This window comes from Lepeophtheirus salmonis, chromosome 14, assembly GCF_016086655.4.
Source record: "Lepeophtheirus salmonis chromosome 14, UVic_Lsal_1.4, whole genome shotgun sequence".
Lineage (NCBI taxonomy): Eukaryota > Metazoa > Arthropoda > Copepoda > Siphonostomatoida > Caligidae > Lepeophtheirus > Lepeophtheirus salmonis.
In genome coordinates, this window is record NC_052144.2 from 18,655,479 (window position 1) to 18,679,833 (window position 24,355).

Genomic DNA, 24,355 nt, shown 5'->3' on the forward strand with positions numbered 1-24,355 from the left:
AGATCCGGTTTAAGTGGACTCTACAATATAGAAATATTACTCGAATTGATCTATATGCCTTTCTAGATCGCTATACCTACTACAAATCCCATTTGGTTTGGTTAAAGCAAATTTTCTTGATGATTGGATCAATTTTCTTCAAATGGTTATTGAGTTTTTGTTGTGATACACAATATTGGCATATAATTTCTCGCACAGCGCTTTCAATGTACACCAGACTTAAGATTACAGCTTTAACTCGTGATTTCAAAGTTAGTAAGAGTGGCTAAGAAAGCAGTTAAAAATGTAACAAATAAGGAGCTTGATCTATGTTTATTTCCTTTTTGTTGCACCAAAAATTTTAATGACAAAATAGTTCAAAAAAAGATTAACATCAAAAATTAAAGTTTTATGTCGCTTCTAAAAAAACAAACCCCCTAGATCGAACCGACACAACCCTAAATATGAACATCATTTATTTTTCTCCACTTTTTCATCTAATAATATTATACAGATGCCTTAGATTTCATCATGCTTTTGTAAATCTCTTCTCCCTGCATTTTCCTTCCGACACGTGTATTAACACTTTGTTCAATAGAATTGTGACAAATTCACAATACATATTCCTAGGAAGTATTAACATTAACATCATCCCATAATGAATCTACAAAAACATCACACTTGTACTTAGAGAGAAAAAAAATCAATTTGCACGAATACATTCTTCATCTTTTATTATTTTTCTATTCTTTTTTTAAAGGTAATATAAACGAAAATTATAATATAATATATTTTTTTGTTGGTAAAATAAAAACTAAAATTGTATAAATACTGAGCAAATACATTAAAAAATAAATAAAAATAATAATGTAAAAAAATGGGACAGAAGAGTCGTTATGCCCATACTTTTGTTTAATAAAAGGTTTTTATTATAAAATTGGCAGTACAACACGATAATTATATAATATTATTAATGACTGAGTATGAAATAAATCATTTTTTTACATTGATTTATTGGTGATTGTATAATAATCGTGGTTCTTTTTTTTATTTATTTATTTTTTTTCCTCTTCTTCTTTAAAAAATTGACTCTTGTATAATTCATTAATTATTAATCGATATATAATTATAAATAGGTAAATAATCTTAATAGGAAGATTTGCGTAGATAATCCGCCATTTTTTCTACAATGGTGGCAGCCTTTTGAGGTTGAACTGCTTCGCCATACATACCAATTATCAATACTGTAAAAGATAATAATATATATATTAGAAATAATTTTTTAACGATTACATTGTACATAATTTTTTTTTTATACGTCTAACAAATGTTTTGATAAATACTAGTGATGTGTCTCAAGCAAACTCGTTAATTGGTTCTTGAGTTTTTATTACGAGTAAACAACAAACATACACACAAAACTCGGCTCGTTTGTGTAAAATGTAAGTATTTACTCGCAACTCGCCAAAAATTATATTTCTTAATTTTTTCTTTTTTGAAAATATTAAAGCATATAAGTCCTCATGACGTATTTTTTTTCATTCGGATACAAAAAGTTTTGGGTCCACAAAAGGAAGAAAGCTGCATTATTATAGCCGAATCTTTTTATCACTAATTAGAGAAGGGTAAAACAATTCTTGAATGATAAATTTTCAATAATCCTATATAAAATAAGATTTTTTGACTTTCAAATTTGTTAGCGTCAAAAAAGTTTTAGTTAGTGTCAGGGACGTCCAAATGGGTGTACTGGAGGGGCTTTAGTCCCTTGAAATCAATGATTTTTTTATTCGTCACCCCAAAAATTATCAATTTTGTCAAAAATTGTAAGTTTATTACCCATGATAGTAATGAGTGTTCAAACGAATAACGAGTATTCTAGCGAGTAACGAGTATAGCTCGTAATTCCTTCCTCGAGTGATTTTTCTTTAAACTCGAAAACACTCGAGGCGCGAAATTCAGCTCGCGGTACATCACTAATAAATACAGAAATATAAGTTTAATTCAAAGGAAAAGTGTTTTTAGGTATGTTTGCTCTTCTAAATATGTATATATCTGGATACAATTTGTTATTAAAAGGATGTTGCTTCAAAACAGTATCAATATATATATATATATAGGAATAACATGTATTATACAGTCGAGCCTCATTTTAAGGACCACTTTCAGTGAAAATAATGAAATAGATTAACGGTGGTGTATAGGACACATCATTCCACTCCCCGAACCATCTACCCACTGATCCTTTCACAACTAGTCTTTTTATTCACATCGACTGTCGAAGGAAATATTTGAAGAAAAAAAAATCATATGGTACCGTGCTGGGACGTCCGCAGTTGGTAGGCTGTAGCCACCCTCAAAATTAAGGAATTTTTCTTATTTTTAAGGTTGTAAATCCTAAGCATTTTCTAGTGTGCGAGTCTATTTGTTCATGTCAATCGGAACAATGTTATTTATTTGCTCAAGTTGTAATCATTATTCTTTCATTCTTGTAGAGAGAATATCGAAGTATTGAGTAACTACGTGTTTGTGTGTACCCTTGAAAAACGGGAGAGTAATAAATATAGAGGATTTCATGGCTGGAGTTATCTTCTATAATTATGAAGCAAACTTTGCCCGTCCATTGTCTGTTCGTCGATGCCTAATAACTCTGAGCAATCCCAGTTACTACCGTTACGTTCATACGCAGATGAATTATGATAAACAAAACAGAGCAATAATTACAAGGAACAGAAATAGTGCTACTTAATCGATGCTAAATGCAAACACCTGTAATATTTCATTAATACGACTACATTGCCATTTTTGGCGCAAAATATGTTTAGGATATACATCAAGGAGAACTATATACAGTGCACTATGCACTGGCATCAACAGGGGGAGGGCTGGAGGGGCTATATCCCCCACTCAAATTTAGGCATTTTGATTCTTAATAGAAAATTTAATCTAATTTTACAAATATTTTGGCAAAATTTAATAGCAATAGATTTTTGAAATTTTTCTCCGAAAAATTTTATTCTTGAATTTATTTTGCAAAATATTTTATATTCAAAATTTAATTTTTTTCAATAACAATTTCATTTTTGTAATTTCTAAAAAATTCAAATATTAAATTTTTTGAAGAAAAATTTCAAATATCCATTGCTATTCACACACAATTAATTTTTTTTTTTGGAAATAAATATTGAAAATCCGGAGTTGATCCCAAAAAATGATTTTTTTGGAAAAAAAAGTCGAAAATAAATATATTTTTAAAATTTCAAACATCCATAGATATTCACAAAGAATTAAACTGTTTGGAAAAAAATTTAAAATTAAATTTTTTCAAAAAAGTATTATTTTATTATAATTATTTTTAAATCCACAAATATGCAGAAAAAATTAAAAAAATAAATTTGTTGCAAAAAAAATTCAAAAATCCATAGCAAAAAATTAATTTTATTAGCTAGTCACAAAATTAATTTTTTTTTTCAAAAAATTCAAATATTAAATTATCTAGAAATTTTTTTCCAAAAAAAAAATAATTTTTTGCCTCTACTAAATAATTTGCCAGAATGAAAAAAAAAATCCTTTATTTTCCATCATTTTTTTTTTTTTTTTAAATCCGGGTCAAACAAAAATCTAGTAAATTGCAAAATTTCCTTAATTTAAGAGTGGCTATAGCTCCTTTAGCATACCCCCGTGGAAGCCTCATAACATGTATGTATGTTTCTCACTTAGAGGGGCTGGCAATATTCTTTTGAATATTGCACCATTTTATAAACAAAAAGCTACAAACTGTCACAACCACCTTACGGATAATATATATTTTTTAATTTGCCCTATTTTTTTTTATATCAGAAACGATATATGAATATTTGTATAGTTTGGTTCACCCTGATATCCAAAACATACTAAGACCAAGGCATGAACGACTGATGTTAGACTTCCACCACACTTTTTAATAGTGACGTCATAGAATATGATTGTTTGTGAGTGTTGACAAAAATCTGTCTGTCTTGTCCACTAGTCAGTACGATACATGAAATTGAAAATTCTAGCAACCCCGGTTACGTGATGCTCTAATCTTGTATTTCTATTAACCTTGACTAAGACCAACTAAAGGTCATTTATGGAATATTTAACTATATATATTTACTAATCATAAATGCACTTACAGGTCTCACTTTTCGCAATGTGGATTCCATCTTTTTTGTACTTTCCCCGAATAACATTCTCCATCCCTGACAAGTACCTATATAAAAGAAACAAAAAATGAATACGAGGTTTTGTGACGAACACTTGCGTAAATAGTATTCAGTACTATTCATTATTATTTATGTACACACGCCACAAACATGGAAATATAATATATTTATAACTTACATATATCTTATCCCACCAAGAGTAATTCCATTTGTAGCTAATCCATTAACATTCCCCATAGAGTTGATTACATTTGTTAATTCCTCAGTTGTAACCTAAAAAGTACAAATACAACGAGTGAGTAAAAAATGTTACATAATTTGTAAAACTAGAGCACGTTGTTCTTTTTACACAAAAATATTAATTTTTCCCATAATTAATTTATGATTGTTTTTTTCTTTTTTTAAATAAAAAGTGCTATATTTTATTTTTAAACGGACTTTTTTAATAAGGCGATTTAAAAAAAAATGTTATTTAATTTTTAAGAATTCATTGAACACGTACTTCTTTTTCACATAAGTATTAATTTTTCTCATAATTCATTTAATGACGGTTTTTTAAAGGGAAAAAAACGTTGTATTTTATTTTTAAACGGCTTTTTTAAAAAGGCTATTTTAAAGTTATTCCATTTTTTATTTAATGATGTTATGTTTTAGAAAACATAGTATGTAATTTTTTATCCCAAGTTCCTTATGGTTTCATTATGTCATAATTATCATGAAATATATTTATTATTTTTTGCGGCAAAATTGCCTTTGGGAAAAGTGTCCTAGAACCATAACTGAGATATAGTACTCTCCCAAAATACGACAGCATAGGCCGAACTCCCAATCGTAGTTATCCATTAGTTTATTAAACAATTAAGTCTGCTCTGTAATAAGGGCAAGGAAATAAATCATACAACTGATTAATGAGAGTGAATAGAGAGGAAATGTGATTCAACAGTCTTGAATAATTAAGATTTAAGTATTAATTATATCTCAACATTTTCAGTACAAAAAAAAAAATATATATATCCCCGTTCGTATCTAAATATATCTCTTAATTTAAATTTAATATTTATTATTTTCTAGACACAATAATGGTGCGGTAGGCATTTTTTTATTTATTCCATAGCTCAAGGGGTGACATTTCTAACACAAAAATATATAGGGCTTTTTTGTCAACTTTTCTTCTTCTTTTCCCCTTATCACTGAGTTTTGAAACGTTAATTAGTTTTCAAAATTTTCAGTTTGCCTGTTGAGGTTGAGAGGGGATAAAAAAGTCAGTAGTGTGAGTCTCATCTTTTTTATATTGTTTTGTCTCTAACGTATAACTAAATGGATAAGAAAAATAGGAAAATGGGAAATATTTTTTGTTTTGATTGAAGATACAGAATTCTCTTCCAGGTCGAGGGTTTACAACATATACAAAAAAAAACAATGAGAATATTGAGATTTGAAAATCAGCAATAATATAAAAAAAAATTAAATACATATAACATTAGGTATATAAAATTCATTTTGAATTTATTATTTAATAATTCAATACAATGCCTCATTTCCTCATTCCTATTTATTGTGATATTTTTATTATTTATAATTTATTCATATTAATATCGCAAATCAAGCAGTGGTTCTCAAACTGTGATACGCAAATCCCTCTAGGTGAGTGACTTTTAACCATTTTACTAGACTTGGGTTTTTGTCAAAAATCCTTAAGACCGTTATAAATTATATTTTGTTGAACTAATTTGGTCCTTTAAAAAAGTTTGGTTTAGAGCAGTACCAAGAAAACTTTGCTCTCGATTGCTCTTATTTAAAAATCAGTCAACACCGATTATATATAAAAAAAAAAAATTGATGACGTCATGTGCGTTTTAAAAACTACAATAAAGAGCATATATCAAGTAAATGCAGGTGGATCCATAAGATTATATAATTATAAATATTGTTACTTCTTTGTGGGGCTTGTTATTATAATTAATTTTTTTTGAAAAAAAAATTAAAATATCCATACCTATTACCAGAAAATTAACTTTTTTGGAAAAATTTAAAATAATAAATTTATTTTAAAAAATATAAAAAATCCACAACTGTTCACAAAATTTATTTTCTAAAAAAAAGTCATTCAATCAAATTATGCTGGGGAGCAAAAAATTTAATTCTTGAAATTATTATAAAAAATCCAAAACCAAGCCCCCTCCCCTCCCCCCCAAAAATATATACATATATATATATGTCCAAACTCCCCTGGAAAAATACTATTCTATATATTTACATAAAATTAAAATACCAAATTTGTCTGTGAGCATTTATATATTTTATGTCAATACCTTAAGTGGTTTCATCCGTTCTACTTTATCATCTTAGTTAGTTAGTTAAGAATGTATTGCTGTTTACCATAGTACATGCATACATTATGAAACAGTACAGATACATACATACAGCAAAGAACTCGACCACACTAAGGGGTGTATGTGCTACTACAGCTGAAATTGATCTTAAGTCCTACTTAATTTTATAGTTATTATCAATAATTTGTTTAATTTTTTGTACATTTCAAAAAATTAAGAATACGAACATCTTCATCCTCTTCTTGCAAGGCTTGGTATCTCTCATATGAGAGCGATGAACATCTTTTAATAGATAATTCTGGAGCACACCATGCATCTAAATGATTAGCAGTTAGAATAAATACACTTGGTTTTGACGCATGTTTGCAATGGATAGTATACCCACTTAGAGCGAGGCTTTTTGTTGAGCCGTTACTGGTGTAGGGCTCTGTTATTAAGGCTATTTGAGATTTTCTGAGTTTTAATTTAGAATTAGCTGCTTAATAGTGTTGAGTGTTGATATAAGAGCAGCTTATCTTTTTTTTTCTTTTTTTTTTGTGTTTATTCAATAATTCGTTTTCGTAAGCCAAATCGAAGAACATATATATTTGGGACTGCTTTTTGCCATCATCTCTTTTTGAATAGAAATTTGAATTTTTTCCAGAGACATTCACACCTACTACTTGATTTAGAAGGTATTCTCCTGGCTCATCTGGCATTCCGTGGTTCTCAGTAACAGTTTCTCAGACACTGCCGTTTCCTTGGCCTTTGGACTATCTTTACAATTATTTTTATAAGTGTCAGTATCAACACAGATATTTACAATTTCCTCCGTGAAACTACTTGCACTATTATAAACAACAGTGGTCGTTTTGTGTTGATTAGACTTATCAACACAGGGTTCACAATTTTGATCTTAATCTATCCCCTTTTCCACAGTTTTCTCACTTTCTTGAGTTACAGGCGTATTCCAGGGGCCCTGAAAGCGCACCTTTCCTTTGGAAGGCACTTTTAGGGTGAAATCAATACCTTGATCCAAATCAAGGTGTAGGACTTTTCCTGACTGTGTTATTTCAGATTTGGTCAGTTCGACCTTACCTCTAACACAAAGGGAGTTACATTGATATGCAATAATTTTAGCAAAATCAGCTTGTATGAGTTAAATTTTTTTCGCTCTTTAAATCCCATATTTTTTTACTAAGTGTCCCCATTCCAGGCTCTCAAGTCTTACACAATAGGCTAGAAACTCAAGCAAATCCAATCTTTCTCACACTTATATACCACACATTGAATTTCCTATGCATTTTTTTAAACATAGAAAAGTAACCTAGCCTGCATTTGATGTAAGATTTAAAAATATAATCAAAGAACCAGAACTCCAAATTTTTACATACATCTATGGATGCCCGTAATCACGGGTCCAATGGTACTTGGGTCACCAATATTTTTTTTGTCAGTAGAAGGAATTCTCTTACAATAAATGAGTCATCTATAGTCACTCCGGCCCGCAATTTTAAAAAATCAGGCCCTGAAGAACAAAACTGTGATTATGACAGTCAAGTATATGTCTACACTGATAATTCTTCATCTAAAATTATTGTTCCCATTTTTAGTTAGCTACGTTTATAATAATCTACATGTACAAGTTACAACTTGTACAAAACCCGAATTTGACCCTGACATTATTGGTACAATATTAAAATGTAGAGCTTATATTATTAAAATTCAAATAAAACAACGTAACTTTTTATAATATTCAAACTGATTCTAGGACACTGACTTTTTCTCTTCTTTAAATATTTTCTTGCTTTCTAATTTATTTGTTTAATTAATTCATTATTAGACAGTTGTCATGATTTTTGTTCTAATAGCGGTTTTACCAACTGTTGAAGCATAATTATAACTAAATGAATCTTCTATTAATTAATCAAGACTTAATCATAGAAATTTTTAACAAATAATTAAATATTTTATCTTTTAAAATTGATGTAACATGAATGGGCATCCTAATTACAGTGTATTGCAGCATGAATCATCATCAAATATATATATATATATTGTCCGTTGGGTTTTCAACAAAGTGTCTGGGCACGATTCAAACCATGAGAGTGGTCTGAAAATTTTCCGACCTAACAAAGATAAAAAACATTTTTTCTTGTTTTTTATTTTGTTTTCCAGCGATGATCCCACCACTGTAACCCGTGTAACTTGGCGTTTGCCTCTGCAAAATAATTGTTCACGAATACCTCTTTGTTGACGAAAATCTTTTCAGTCTACTGTTTGGATTGTATTTTTGTTTCATCTACAGTAATTAATTGGCGCCAAAACTCGAAGTTATTGCGTCTAAAATGCGTCAACAGAACAACACTCAATTTCGTCAATTTTCAATAAAACACTCACATCAACTCACTCAAACGCCTGTTACACATCAACTGCATGTCCAAAATGGTTGATACTTTAATGAGTAACTCTCAAAAGATGTTAGGTATATGTGACCAATGTTAGTAGAACGTTCTAGTTCTACTTCTAGTAACATTGGATGTGACTAGCTTTTATTTACGAGTGCTCGCATCTTCAAGTTGAGGTCGGAAACTCTTCAAACACCCCTCTTACATCGTTACACAGTATATTGTAACACATATAATCAAATAAGCAAGTAAGTAAATGAATAGTTAAGCATACCTGCCTACAAATAATGAAATCCAGACTCAACGAAATGGATCACTTTTAAAAGAAATGAAAACTATGTTATTTTTATGTCTAGTTTACAACATAAATAATAACGCTTGAGGAGATAATGTTTTTGTTCTAATTAATTATAATATATACGAGTACATAATACACCTGCAATACTCTGGAATCTCTGTTCAAGAGCCGTGAAATGCATCAATCATGTGTTGAAATACATTTGTATATATATAAACACACCGGATTTTACTTTTCCCTTGTTACACTTATGGTCAGAAGAGGTTCCTTCGTTCACTACTATGCTGTTTTGTCATTCATTAAATAAAAAGGAAAACAGATGCGTTATAGGTAATACCTAAACCCTGTGTATTCATCATACTATTTATACATATATCTGTATATAAAAGGGAAAATAAACAAAGATAACCTTCTGAGATTTGTGAAATGAATCAATGCGTTCAAGTGTGGTCGAAAAGGGAGGAGGAGGCACCGGTTCCACTTTGGTTGATGAAGAAAAAGGGTGTATCGTTATAATATGTAATAATTGTTTGAATGTGTTTCTATTTTAACATTACAAAAGAACAGGGGTTGAATATGTATTCTCAGTAGAGCGTTACAACAACGTCATATGAGCCGTCAACACTAAAGTAGGCAAGGATGACTTTTTGCAAAAATGAGCCTAGATTATATAGGGCACATATTTTGTATTCTTCAAGAACTTCAATTATCTTCCATTTCTATTAATAAATTATTCTTATTAATCCTTTAAAGGTCCTTCGTCATAATTGAAAAAAATGATGGACTGAAAGCCCATATCGGAGCTATATATCGATAAATAGTTGATAGTTTAATCCATCGCAGATATTTGAGTATAAAGCCGATAATAATTGAAGGAATTACACGAATAACTTGGTATATGAGTTAAATTCGTTCCTGGGCAGAGCTTGTTTGTCAAAAAAACTCGCGAGTCCAAGGAACTTAACCCATAGTAAGCTTGAAGTGGCTCTCAATCACCTCATTTATAAATAAAAAGTCTTATGCCAATAATATTTTTTTTCTTGGAATCCACCCTGAATTTCATACAAATCTTATGTTGCAAACTTATATCTTAAGTTAATTCCGTATCTGACGTTGGAGCATTTATGTCTATGGTGAAGTCAAAAAGTATAATGATAATGACTTGTTTTAGTTCAGGATTACTTTTGAGTAGACTCATCTACGTACAGCAACGAAACAACAACAAAAATGGAACTTTGTCAATTTTACTTATAAACCATCTGCGAGTTCTCTCTCTATTTCTGTTTTATTCCTTCTCTCTGGTGGCTCTTTAAAGGAAATTATCCTCTATATCATTCATGACTCATTCTGGAAGAAACTGACAAACAAAAAGAAAATATCTCATTTCCTCCTGAATTTATCATTAAGACATTTTCAAATCTAGGACCCTAGTTGAATTCGTAATTTCCTCTCTATCTTTGTTTCGCCCACAAAGAATCACAGCGCATATAAATTCGTGATTTATCTCTATTGAGCTATCGATCGCCTGCAGGTGTATCAAATCAGTTAGAGATGTAAAAGGGGGAGGGAGAGGATGAAGTGTGCGCTTTTTGAGATCCACCAATTGATAAATTGAACCTACATATTTTGAGTAACTCTTCACGCCAGGAATACAAGGGGGGGGGTGTTCCCATCTCTATGGCATATTCTAGGGTTAAGAATATTTACATATACTAGCTTAGAAACTTTTCCCAAATTAATTATAATAAACTATATAATTAATTTGCTAAAACGGATTTCTTTTTTAACGTACATATTTTGAGGATCCCTATGGCTCCGACTAAAATGGAATTTACTCTATGTATAAATGAATTTTAAACTTTTAAAATGGAGCTTCAAACTCAATAAATACTCAAAATAAAAAGATATTCAGATTAAAATAAATGGATAACAACTTTTTGACAAAGAATAATTTTAAATCGCGGCTTAGAACTAGTGAATGTTTATTAAACGACGAGTGACTTACATTAGATCCCTCTGTGGCCTCCACCCAGCTAGGGCCATCTAGCCCACAGATGACAGCATGGGTTAAGCCCTCATTCGTCATAGTGTTGAGATACTCCTTCCAAGACATGACACTTTCTTATATTATTCAATGGGGTAGCCTGCCTCGTTTGAATGTTTAAATATAACTAAATATATATATTTTTTTAACTATGTACTATATGACTATGAGAAATCCAACCCAACCAAAAAGAGAGGGGGGAGGGTTATGGAGGGAGGGGGAAAGGCGTTGTTGTAATTCATTACGAGTGTAAGGATGGAGACATAGCCGACTAGATACTCCTGCTGTTGCTGCTAAAAACAGCTATTTTTCTTCTTTATTTAGTGAATTAAAAAAAGAGAAGAAAGGAGAAGAATAATAATAATATTAAATAAAGGATCTCGGCTGGTAACAACGAAAGAGAGAGAGAGACAGAGGATAAAAAAAGTAGAAGGGGAAAGGAGAAAACAACCCTCGCGTGCACAAAAGTGTACTACTCTCTTTATGTATTTTTAGAAAAGGAAAATAAAGATTTGCAAGTCGGTCTTTGTTTGCAAAAAATATTAATATTAGGGTGATTTGTTTTTTAAGTTTTGTCTAATTTCTATTGTGGCTAGAGCGGAAAAGTAACCATGTATGTATTTAAAAAATGACCTATGCAAAATTTCATTCCACTACGATGTCATTTTTAGATGATAGATCTCGATCAAAGTTTGATATAAGGCTAAAAATGACTTATATAGTCAATAAAACATACTTTTATATTTTCCATCAAATCATTTTGGTTGACATTTTTTGGACCAATAAAAAATATTAATGAAGTTATTATCTGGTGTAACTGTACTAAGCAGAAACAGAAAATAGCCTCAGGAAATTTGGAGCAAAGATTTTGATCTTGCCTTCCTGAAAATTTAAAAAAGAGATGAGCGCTATACGCGGTTCATAAAATTTCCCTTACGTCATGTTCTCGTTTTGCTGAATAGGGTTACTCTTTTAATATATTCGATATGTTAGAATAATGTGAATCAATGTGTTTCATGTAAAATAAAGAATGATACCTTAGTTTAATTTGTGTCTTTTTTCAAACTTTGATCGAAATGTGGTACATAGAAAGTACGATGTAGAATAATTACATTTTGAACAGGACGACATGACAACTTTTCTACCCTAGCCTTAAAAAAAAAGAAGAAAAAACCACCCTAATATATATATATATAACATAAGAAAAAAAACTAAAAAAAATTATTATGTACATGAAATCAATGATTTAGCAGAATACTGATGATTCATTCCTTTTACGGAGAAAGAGAAACATTGCAAATTCCCTCCCCCTAATCATAGTAGAAAAGTTTTTATGTGTAATTAACATCCTATTGATTCCCAACAGCTGTCATATGCCGTTATATATAAACATGAAACAGCTGATTGTTTACAAGGGGAGGGACACAGCGGAATTCATTCCTTACATGGTGGATAAACTATTACCACATACAGCGTTTTGCATGTGCAATTTTTCATTTACTAATAAAGAATTGCTGTTTTTTAACTATTAAACTGCTTTCTAGATTCGCATAGCACCAAAAGAAAAGAGAAGAGACGCTGAAGGGTTCTTCAGCTTACAGACATATATATATATATATTAATATCAGGAGAAAGCTTTCGAATTATTCTGTGAGTATAATATTTATTGTTGTTGTTTCGGTGTGGTTCATTCACCATCCTCATCCGCCCTTTTCCCCCGGCCACCTCAGTGTTTTTTCCCGTCCTTCTATTAAATTAAAATCTAAAGAATAACTATATACATGTAGTTACAATTGAAAAAGTAAATTGGTTTTCTGCGATTAAGAAAATCTGAACTAAAATATTGTCAAATTATACTTTTAAAATAAATAAATAACGACTGTTAACCCTTCCTGACTTACATCCAAATCATAACATGAATAATTATCCGGTGCTTTACATAAGATGCAAGTTGATACATCGATCAACAAATTAAATATTTTTTTACCAATATACATATTCTATGTCAGTAAATTCAATATCTAAAATAGAATACTAAATTTTGTAGAATGTAGAGGAGTTCTAATTAACAAATTATTATCAAACAAACCATAGTTTATACATAATAAAACATCGCCCTCTTTCATATTAGAGGGAATGGTAGAAACATTATAAGAATGCATAAAAAACATTCCTTGAAACCTCGATAAAACTGTTCAAGTGTAAAAACGGTACAAGAACAGCATATGCTCAACTTATTAGGATTTAATCCTTTGATTCTAAATATGGCTTTTTTTCCTATGTTACCCTCATGGCCTTCAGAAAAAGTTGTTTTTTTTCACCTATTTTTATGTTTCAAAGCTTTTTTAAGCGTTTGGTATGATATATATGGATAAATTCTGTGAATATATTTCAGACCCTATTGTTAAAAACTTTTAAAATGTACATATGTATCATGCTCATAACTCATCATTTTTGAATTGATCTAAAAAAACAAACAATTCCATATATTTCACATGCATGAGCTGTGTAACGCAAACTAGTGAATGTAAGAGTCAATTTAAAAAGATAGATTTATTTTCTGGGTTGATTCTTGAATCACCATCAGTGTTGACGGATGGAGGTGTGCTGGTGAAATTGAAAAGTAACATTTATTTACATGATTAATGTGAATGCATCTAAATATAATGGAAGAAGGTACCCTCGATGAGTAATTACAAAATTTCCGGTATACGGCTCTTACTTACATAGACTAGAAAGTTGGAAGATTATCTTCAAATATAAAGTCCTATACAGCCTTTTCACTGACGTAATAAATTAGCATGCAAATGTATGGGATTTTCTTATGAGATCAATTCAAAAATGAGTTTTATCCTTGAAGTATTGTCTTATCTCAAATTGACAATGATATGAGTGTTTTTGAGCCGGGTTTTTAAAAAATTAAAGTTCAGGATTTGAGCAATCAATAGACTTTTAGAATATATTCGTTTTGAAGGTAAGAACCTCTGAATAAAAGTCACTTATTTTCAAATTTAGCTTAAAAAAGCTATGAAACATACAAATAGCCACTAATAAATATACACTTTTTTTGCCTTTTTGTTAAGACCACGAGGCTAACAGGAAAAATAAGGCCATATTTGGAATTAGGGGATCAAATTCTAATAAGTTTTGCATATGCTGTTCTATTGCTTTTAAAAAAGTTAGGCGTTGTTGGACAGTGTAATTAATTCCAAAATGTCTTCCTTCTCGGGAAACTAATGAAGTATCATCCCCAAAAAACTTGGTAAAGGAAGTATCTAGTATTGAAAAATCAGAGTATGTCTGTCTGTTTGTTTGTTGATATGAAAATGATTCATTTTAACAAGGAGCGTGTGTAGCAATAGCTCAGCCCCACAAATTAATAAAAAGAGGGAGGATATATATATAAATAAAAGAATAAATGTGACATTAGATTAAGTTTAGCAACGAGCGTGAGTTGCTAAAGCTCAGGGCCTCATATTAAAAAATAAATAGAAAGGGGAGTACATATATTTAGGGTAGTAAATCCTTAGCATTTTTTTAGTGTGCGAGTTGTTGTTGGCAGCCTAAACAATAAATTTTCTCAATATATTTTTATTAATATTGCATTCTTTGGGAGAGAGCATTGAGTAACTACTAGTGAGTGTGCTCATGAAATCCTCAGTGTAATTCTGAGGATTAGTTAGGCGAATTATCTAATAATATCTTCTTTTTATATTAAGAAATCAAATTTATATTATTGAAGCAAGTGCGTCTGTTCATCAATGCTTGATAACTCTTAGCAATGCCGTGTACTACTTCTAAAATCAAAACTATTTCTTTATTAAAAAATATCCAATTTGAGGTACAATCCTACTTATTATATCCACATTGTTTAGAATAATAAAATTCTAAATTTTCTAGTAACAGGCCCCCTTTATCTGCAAATAATCTGTATTTAGGAAATATTTACATTTATACTCAAGTAGGTACTGAAAGAAATAGTATATGTATTCGAATCAGCAATTAAAAAATGGGAATATATATTTTTTTTATTTGCATTGATTTATGACATTATCTGAAAGCAAAAGACATGGTTCTTGAGGCAGAACAAAGTTTGTTGACCCGATCTCCCTTAATTCCTCCTCTGGCAATCAACTGCTGAAATCACCTTATCAATAATAATCTCCTCCACACCTTTCACTATCTTTCTCTCCGTTACGTCACAACACTTATAACATTGGTTTTTACCTCCCCCGTGGAATTTTAGAAACATAATTACAAAACTATTGCTCGATACTTTGTCTAAAAGTATTGTACAAATACTTAATGTACATTTTGTTAGGAAGCAAGGGTCTGAACATTAAATAATACAATTCTGACAAAATCAAAATAGTATTAAAAATGATAGTATTCTCGTTCTATTGTGAATAGAGAGTTAGCTCATTATAACTAAATTTTCTCTCCGTTTATAAAATATACTTGCTTTTATTGATAACATGTGATAAACATCACCCCTGGGTACTGGTGAACCTCATCATTGAATTTTCCAATACTCCAACAACAAAAAAACGTCATGTAGTCGGAACGTGGCGGATGAAGAACTAAAAAAATGCACGCATTCATGCCATAAAGAGAAAATAACGTTATTAATAAATTACTTTTGTTGGAGCAGGTGAGTTCACAAATTTAGAGATAGATACAAATCTAAATGATGTTCGAAATGGAGGTAATAATTACAGTATTCCTATGAATTTCCTCCGGATAAAGTGACATGATTATTGATCATAAATGTACAATTATAACTATGATCTTTATCCTACAAAAAAATAAAAAATAAATACCCCCTTCTTAAAAGTGCATATACTAAGGCGTGATCAAACCTATAAACCAAGTGGTGAAAAGAAGACCACATCTTCAATATTTATAAAATATAAAATTGCAACGCAACAACTGTCTTTCTCACTTGGGGGGATGATTATATTATTAAGATACACTAACAAGGGGTAAAACACCAAAAAAATACATTATTTGACACAAAATATAGCTTCTTGTACTAAATTAATCATATAAAATAATAAATAAACAAATATAAATGACGGAATAAACTGGGAAAACAACATTAATATAGAATATTCGATGTAAATAATTTTAGACATATTTTTAATTTACTAAAAAATATTTATAATGTACCCTTTAATTTTGATATTTTGGGAGAATTGTGAAAATGAATGTTTTTTTCTGGAACAGTACTTCAAGAGAAGATATTCACTCTTTGTAATTAGACTTACAAAAATATTAGATAGTTACAAGAAAGAACAATTTAGGCATCAAAAAAGCAAAAACTTGATAAATTTCAAGAAAAATCTTTAGGGTCTTGGTGCTTAAGAACATATCAATTTATTGACGAGGTTATGGATACAAATAATGTATTAAACTATGTATCAACCAATTTTTTAATTCTATACCCCTACCTGGAATTATAGATCGTGGACCTTCATTCCAAATACTCAAGTACTGTATAATAAAATTTGTACTATGAGAAAAGATCCCAGACCCGAGCCAGCTTCGGGTACTCAAACTTTTACGGATCTTAAAAAAGATTTAAGGGATTTTAACAATCTTAAAAAGTTTATAGTACTGTTTAATAAAGATAGGATAGGTCTTGAAACTCAAAATAAAATCCTGGGGACGCCCTTGATTATCCAAGAAGAAACAACAATTGATACATGAAGTTCAACTCTGCATTTCCTTTTTGGTCAACCCGGTGACCTAAATCCAGCTATTCTCCTACCTTCTTAGGATGTCTATATAGGCCTTTTAAATGGACAAAAAGACTTAAAAAAGAATTAAACTCGTCCTCCTAGTAAATGGATTACAAGATAGGTCTACCTAACATCCGTTGATTTATTTTTGTCAGTTTGAGAAACTGATGAAACTTTTTTGAATAAGTTTCTTGATGAATATGAGTAAATGTTTGATATCGCTTCCTGTTAATGTCATGATAAGAAAATTCCAAAAGATAAATTTAAATGGAAAAAAATACCCCATTCAAGAGTGGCAAGCATATAGCGTTCAGAAAAATAGAGAAGGGATGGTAGGCCCCACTGATTGTGTTACCACGAAAACGAATTGCCCTAAAATGCTCATGATAACTTTGATGGCGATGAAGAATCTGTAAGGTAATTCAAAAAATCTGACCATGACAAGAGTTGTTAGTCTAATCTTACAATAATGGTGGAACAATTTCCGTTATCAAATAGAGCAGTAGCCACTATATGTAATACTCTTTTATAAAATATGCAATTAATTGAACCTTCAAATACCCTTGATTGGCAAAAAGTTAAAAGGGAAAGACAGAAAAACAGGAAAATTAATCTCGAAACACAAAAGAGGAATTATTGAAAATAAACTGCAGATTTTTTACGGCAAGGATTGACCTTAACAAAATAGTTAAAAGTATTGCATATTGGACAGCTACCAATCAAAAAAATATTTATATTTATAAATTTTATCTGCATAAAATATAGAGGATTGGGAATTGTAACATTCATGATTTGATACTAGAAATTAAAATTAACGGTAATAAACTTTCTCATTCTTTTTTAAAATTTAAAAAAAATATACAAACAAATTCATGTTAAGCTTCCTTCCATTTAAGAGCACCAAAATGAATATATTGATCATTTGTCACCAAAAGTTGGAAGGCAGGAGATCAGGCGAGAGAAATACTATCTGTACTAGAAAATCATGAGAGCTTAGAATTAATATTTGCTTTCCCATACCATGGTTGTAATACCAATGTAGAAGTTCGGTCCGGCATTGTAAAGAGGCTTTAAATTTTCCATTCAAAGACCCCTTGAATGGGTGGTGTGCCAACTACATATGAATGAATTTACACAAATTCTAACAAATATGCATCAAGGTCTTTTGAGGACCCAAAAGCAAAATCCATAAATGAAGACTTAGCAAAAATGCCAATTGTTCATTTGAGGGATGTTGTAGGAAAAGTTAGACAAACGAATGAAAATATTTTGCTGGATTTAAATTAAAATCTTAAAATCGACATTTACAATATTGCCTTTACAATTCAGTCAGGAAACATTCTTTCTGGTTTCCACCTCCCTCTTATGTACCAGGAACCTTTCACGAGGCCAGATGGCTAACCAAACCAACTAGAATTTTGCGATATTTTATATTTGATAAAAATATTAACAAAAATATAGAAAATGGGAGCCTTTATCCTAAACTTGTACCGGAAGTTACGCCCTGTGCAGTTTCGCCCTGCAGATGTTTCGGCCTGCGGAAGTTTTGCCCTCATATATATATTATAGAATAAATGTATCTTCCAAATAATTTAAGGTCTTCTTTTACTTCAACTTGAAGTCTTTGTAATTAATTATGAAATTATGGCATTTGAGTCATTAATATGAAATAATTATTGTTTCTTATTACAATGAATTCGGACCCTTTTTTTATCAGTGTACTTAAGCTGAGGGAAAAGTGGAAAAAGGAACAAAAACAAATAATTTTGAATGAACATAGTAAGTCTTGCTACAGGGAGGACTTTAATTTTAATTGTTCTTAGTCTTTTACTCAAAAGTTGTTAAACATTTTAAGATATACTGTGAGTATTTGTTATACTTTATTGTTTGTTAATAACTAATTGACTTGAAATGCTTATATTAAATGGGATGAGATTTGCATCGATCATCATCAGGATCCCTTTGACTTATCTCTAGTAAGAATTACATTTCAAGACCTTGAATAAAAAGATGTGTTTGGATTTAAATCCTACATGACGCATTTTATGAAAATGAATTAGTTCTGAACCAATTTTAAAAACCATATAGATTGTCCGAAAGAGTAGATGAAAGACGAACGTGACGTGCAAGTTACTTGTTTACTTCAGAAGCACGTCCTAGGGATCCTACGCAAGCCACTTGTCGTTCATGTGACACCTTGCTTGGCTTCCACAGAGATCTTCTCAACCTAAGCCTGCTTTAGCGACAAGAGGAGGCCCAAGGACTTACTGGACTAGTGCTCCTTAATAGCCTCAAGAAGCCTTGCTTCAGCTTTAACACGTAGAAATTGTACAACCGGATCTGTTGTAGAGGCCCTGTGGACCAGTCCCAGTCATTGATCTGATCACTGATGACGATTTGTTGGTTCGCTAAGAAGTTCATAATGAGATTCCTAGTGCCATACGTGTTGTGCTCCTTATTGGTAGAGGTCCTACCCAAAAAGCCTCCCATCAGCAAGCCTCTGCGCGATATGATAAATTAAGACTTCATCCCATGATAATTTATTTGTTTATAGTGGTTCTTCTTCTTTTCCCTCATCAGAAGTATAACGGTTTTTAAAGAAGTCGGTTCGAACTCTTTATAAAAAGATGCCACATTGATGTTTGATATGTTCTATTTTAAAATATTATATTTTAAAATGGGATAAAATGGACTTATTTTACACTAATGAATGTAAAAATGCATTACAAATTACTTCAATTCGGGGGGGGAGACTCATTTTAAATCTTAAATGATATATGGAAGAAAATTAAAGTCTTCCTAAAAGCAACACTACTTATGTCTATGCTCATTCCAAATTATTCATTTGTGCTCCTTCTTCCTCTTAAGTACTCTGGCAAAAAAACGGTTCGAATTCATTATGATAAGAAACAAAATGATTTCATATTAATTAATCAAATGCCATAATTTCATAATTAATTACGAAGGACTTTCTAATTGAAGTAAAAGAAGACCTTAAATTATATTTGGAAGATACATTTATGCTATAATATATGTATGAGGGCGAAACTTGCCCATGGCGAAACTGCACAAGGCGCAATATCCTAGGACCCCCTAAACTATTGTGCTCCAATGTGGTTTGCAATTAAATTTCAACCAAAGAAATAATTAAGAAATATTATTCATATTTGACAATTATGCTGCACACATTATCATACACAAACAAATAATATTTTTTGTACATAATACAGAAACCTTTGTTGATAAAAAAGGGTTGTGGGGGGGGGGGGGGTGTCGGTATGCGTCCCTGGGCAAATTCATTTTAATGCAAGGACTTATATTTACAAGGGACGACTTTTAATATGCCTAAACACGTGATAGCTCATTTTTTGATTCCCATAATACCCCCTAATTTATTGTGTGTCTTAAAAGTTATTTCAGTCCTTCACTCTAACCAATTTCCTTCCTTTGCTTACTTCATACACATTAGTAATGAAAATCGTGTGTATTTTAGTCATGTTAAAAAAGAAACCGAAAATCAATAAGGTAACCCTGGCAATTTGAAAAATGTTTGGGAGGAGAGCATCTACAATCAGCTGTGACGAGGAAGGAATAAAAAAGACCATTGTCAATAATTACTCTGATGTCGATCTTCAATTCTACTCCGAGTCCAACAAGGACTTACAATTATAACCCCACAACAAACCCTCAAGGTTACTCTCTGTCTTTTATGAGCACACACGACTGTTTAATCTGGTTTTGAATATAATTGGTTCTAGATGAAAAGGAAGTTCACCACTCAGGAATTAAATAATATTAATAATTGCTTAGGAAAATAAAATTCATTCTTCAGATTGCCAATTCCAAAAAGAACAGGCCAGGTAGCTTGCCAAATTCGGCCACATTGATGGGATGGCATCTTCTTTCAACCACTTGTGAATATGCATCATTTATAAGTATCATTGATTACTAAAACTACAAGGGAAGAAATTGCAATATTATATTAAACTGCGTAATTTAGAATTTGGAGGGAATGCTTCTGAATTATGCTATAATTTCGTTGTTCAGACATTTGACAAGTATTGGACAGTACTTCTAAAAATATTTTAAAGGAAATTCACCAGCAATATTCATAGTATTGGGGAGTATTGCTAACCATCGTTGGAGTGATTTTCCTTTATTACGGGATTGATCTAAAGATTAAATAATAAAATCAGCACCTTTAAAATGCAGACTTCATAGTCTTGAATTTGCAGTTAATGTCTAGTAAATAATATCTCTTGGCATGGCCCTAGGCCATTTGGTTAGATTTTTGGAGTCTTTCATAGTGAATTTGTGAAAGCTCAAATCTGCATCCTTAGTAATTTCGTCGTCATAGACCTCCTTGCATCCAGGAGCAGAACAATTTTACACCATTATTAATTAAGTAATAAAAAATTAAAACTTATCCACTTTTGTGAACCACTTTTTCCTTCATTAAAATTTATAAAACAAAGGAAGAATATGTCAGCCTCCTGGTGTGGAAAAATAGTGAGAGCAATTTTAAGACGCACTTACAGTTGTTTTTAGTATTCCTTGCCTTATCTCAAATTGACAACGATATAGAACCCTTTTGGGGATACTTTTTTTTTTAAATTAAATTCTATACTTTCAGCTATTTAACGAGATACTTTTAAACTTTTTGAATCTATTTGTCTTGAAGCTATGAGCCTCTTAATTAAAAAGAAAACACCTATTTTCCACTTTAAACAAAGATAACTCGAATTATAAGTATGATGCAGACATTTTAAAAATGGTTATATAATTTTTTTACATTCAGCTTTCAAATGTATGAACATAATTTATCCATATCTTTAATACAGAGGGCTTAAAACAGCTTTGAACCTTAAAAATAGCCAAAAAAAATGTATGGCCTTTTTCTGAAAGCCACGAGGCTCTTAGAGAAAAAATAAGGCCATATTTGGAATCAAGGGATCAAATTCTATTAAATTGAGTATATACTGTTTTTGTACCGTTTTTGTTGTTGGACAGTGAATTATCAACTGTTATTGTATAATTATTCTATGGATAAGACGAAATGCCGAACTACCAACTTTTTTTTCGGCTTCTTTTTTAGGAGAGGTTGAGATATACAGAATAGATAACGATGTGTCCGATGTTATTATAATACTAACTAATAATGATGTTTTATTAGTAATAACATTGGTATTTTTATTGTTTCGGAATCATTAATCAATGAAAATGTAACCATAATCTGGATCCTATTTTATTAAGGTCCAAATTGTGTGTAAAATGTTAATAAAGTTCGAGAAAAGTATACATTTAATTATTATTCTGGATCAGGATTCAAAAATTCGGGTACCCAGAATTTACCCAAATATTTACGTCTACAGATTCGAACGACCTTGATCCAGAAAAATGAAGATCCGTCCTTTCTTTAGTCATCACAAGTGATGGGTGATACTGATGTATGATGGTACTGATAGGTAAGACTGGGCACGTTTTAGTCAAATAAAATTACTGTTTTGAGAATGAAAAGGAAAACGGTTGTTTTTCTTATTTTTTTATTCATTATTTACGAACAATTGTTGTGATAACATCTCCTTCTAATAAAGACTATAGCTTGCGGCTTACCTTAGTGCAATATTCAATATAATTAATTTTATTTGTCAAATACTTTAAAAAAGTTCCTCCTCAATCACAATTCCATTTATAAGGTGGAGTTTGTGATGTCTAATTTATATGAATAATTACATATATAACCTGGACCCTCTATTTCTTTATTACAACAGTGCATCTTTGTCATTGGAAAACGAGTAGAAGGTAATTTTAGACTCCTAAAGATAATGTGCAACTTTTTCCTCGATTTTTTTTTCTCCAACGACTAATATCTTCATATAGGAAAAGTGTATATTTTTATTTATGGAGTTTGGTTATCTGTTGTCATTGATAATGATTATTGATAATTGATTTTATTTTGTTATGATTTATTTATTGTTATACTATCATTTGGCCAACTTCTAATCTCTGATTATGTATTTAAAAAGATCCTTATGCATTTGTATAAATAGTGAATGATGCGCTGCCCAATATTGACATCAACGACAATGTTAAAGATATAAAGAAGTCATGTTTAACATATTAGGATATATATAGCAAGGTTCATAAAATCCCAAGAATGTTATAAACTACTACCATATTTTTTTATCCAATGAGTTGCGCAAGTTGATAGAGCTCAACCATTTAAAAGAAATTTGATTGAATATAAATAATAGAGGTTGACTAGTTTCACCTTCTAATATAATTTATTTATCTTGTGTTTTCACTATAAAACTTTGTATCAAAGTTATGAGGGATGATGAAACAAGACTATATTTTTTTTTTTTCAGGCAGTCAAATGACTTATTTTCAAACATATATATATATAAGTCAAATTCAAGAGCAAACAGGGTTCACTTCCATATTATCAAATGTATGTCATGATGATCATTCATTTGTATAATTCTTGCGATATATATCAAATAGAAATTCAATGTTAACAGTATATCCTAAACGGAGCTGGTCACAAGTAATTTTTAAGAACTAGTAGCATCTCAATTATTGAGAAATAAGCTCGATAGAAGTCTCAAAAGTAAAGTTGCGAGTTTTTCGGTATGTGAGTTTCAAGCCTTGAGTCTAATGAAAATCAGAACCTTGTCGATCTTTACGGCGAATTCTAGACGAGTTACGAGTCTTTCATATTGAGTCCTTGTCAAATAAATCTCCTCATTCCTTTCTCCATAAATCGTATAAATCCCGAACGGGACACTTTATAACTTATGCAAAAAAAGTTATATATATAATAAATTGATGAATATGATATTTTTTATTTATTTTACAAATGGATTGTCTAATTTCTTGAATTGAACTTTTAATTTTAAATAGTATTAAACGTACAAATTATATTTCTTCTTTTTAGATTAGCCACCAAATCTCTTAGATTTGGGAGGGGATAACGATCGAGGTCCGTAATTCTATTTAATTGAAGATAGTCGCCGCACATTCGCCAGCTTCCTTTGGGTTTTGGAACGACGTCAATAGCGGAAGACAAATTAGAAGAGGACGATCTTAGAATTCCATTCTTCTACAGTTCATTGATTTCGTATCGTTCAAAATTTAAATTCTCACCATCTAACTTGCGTGATTTCGCAAAGCAAGGAGGATATTTCGTCTCGATATGGTATTCAACTATTTAAATGGCTAATCTAAAAAGCACGACTGTTTTTAGTAATATGGATTTACACAGAGCGTATAACCCAATACCTATGAACAGTACTTCCATAAATAAATCTGCAATCATTACGCCATTTGGTTTATATGAATATTTGAGGAAGCTTTTGGTCTTAAAAATGCTGCTCAGACATTTCAGAG

General features: G+C 30.7%; 1 protein-coding gene across 1 annotated transcript; it reads right to left on the minus strand.

Moving 5' to 3' along the window:
* Positions 1–696: 696 nt before the first annotated feature.
* Positions 697–11,376, minus strand: LOC121129609 (profilin). The gene is made up of 4 exons (XM_040725336.2): positions 11,187–11,376; positions 4,342–4,436; positions 4,134–4,210; positions 697–1,223 (listed from the first exon to the last, which is right to left on the minus strand). Exons 1-4 carry the CDS (start codon positions 11,292–11,294, stop codon positions 1,126–1,128), a joined length of 378 nt encoding a protein of 125 aa, XP_040581270.1. The 5' UTR covers positions 11,295–11,376; the 3' UTR covers positions 697–1,125.
* Between the last annotated feature and the right edge of the window lie 12,979 nt (positions 11,377–24,355).

What these genes read in the sequence shown, in the direction of transcription:
- LOC121129609 (XM_040725336.2), bottom strand. Translation starts at nt 11,294, where the DNA reads ATGTCTTGGAAGGAGTATCTCAACACTATGACGAATGAGGGCTTAACC. An exon ending in CTTGGTGGGATAAGATATAT is followed by an intron (nt 4,211 to 4,341) that starts GTAAGTTATAAA and finishes TCTTTTATATAG; the next exon opens with GTACTTGTCAGGGATGGAGA. An exon ending in CATTGCGAAAAGTGAGACCT is followed by an intron (nt 1,224 to 4,133) that starts GTAAGTGCATTT and finishes TATCTTTTACAG; the next exon opens with TATTGATAATTGGTATGTAT.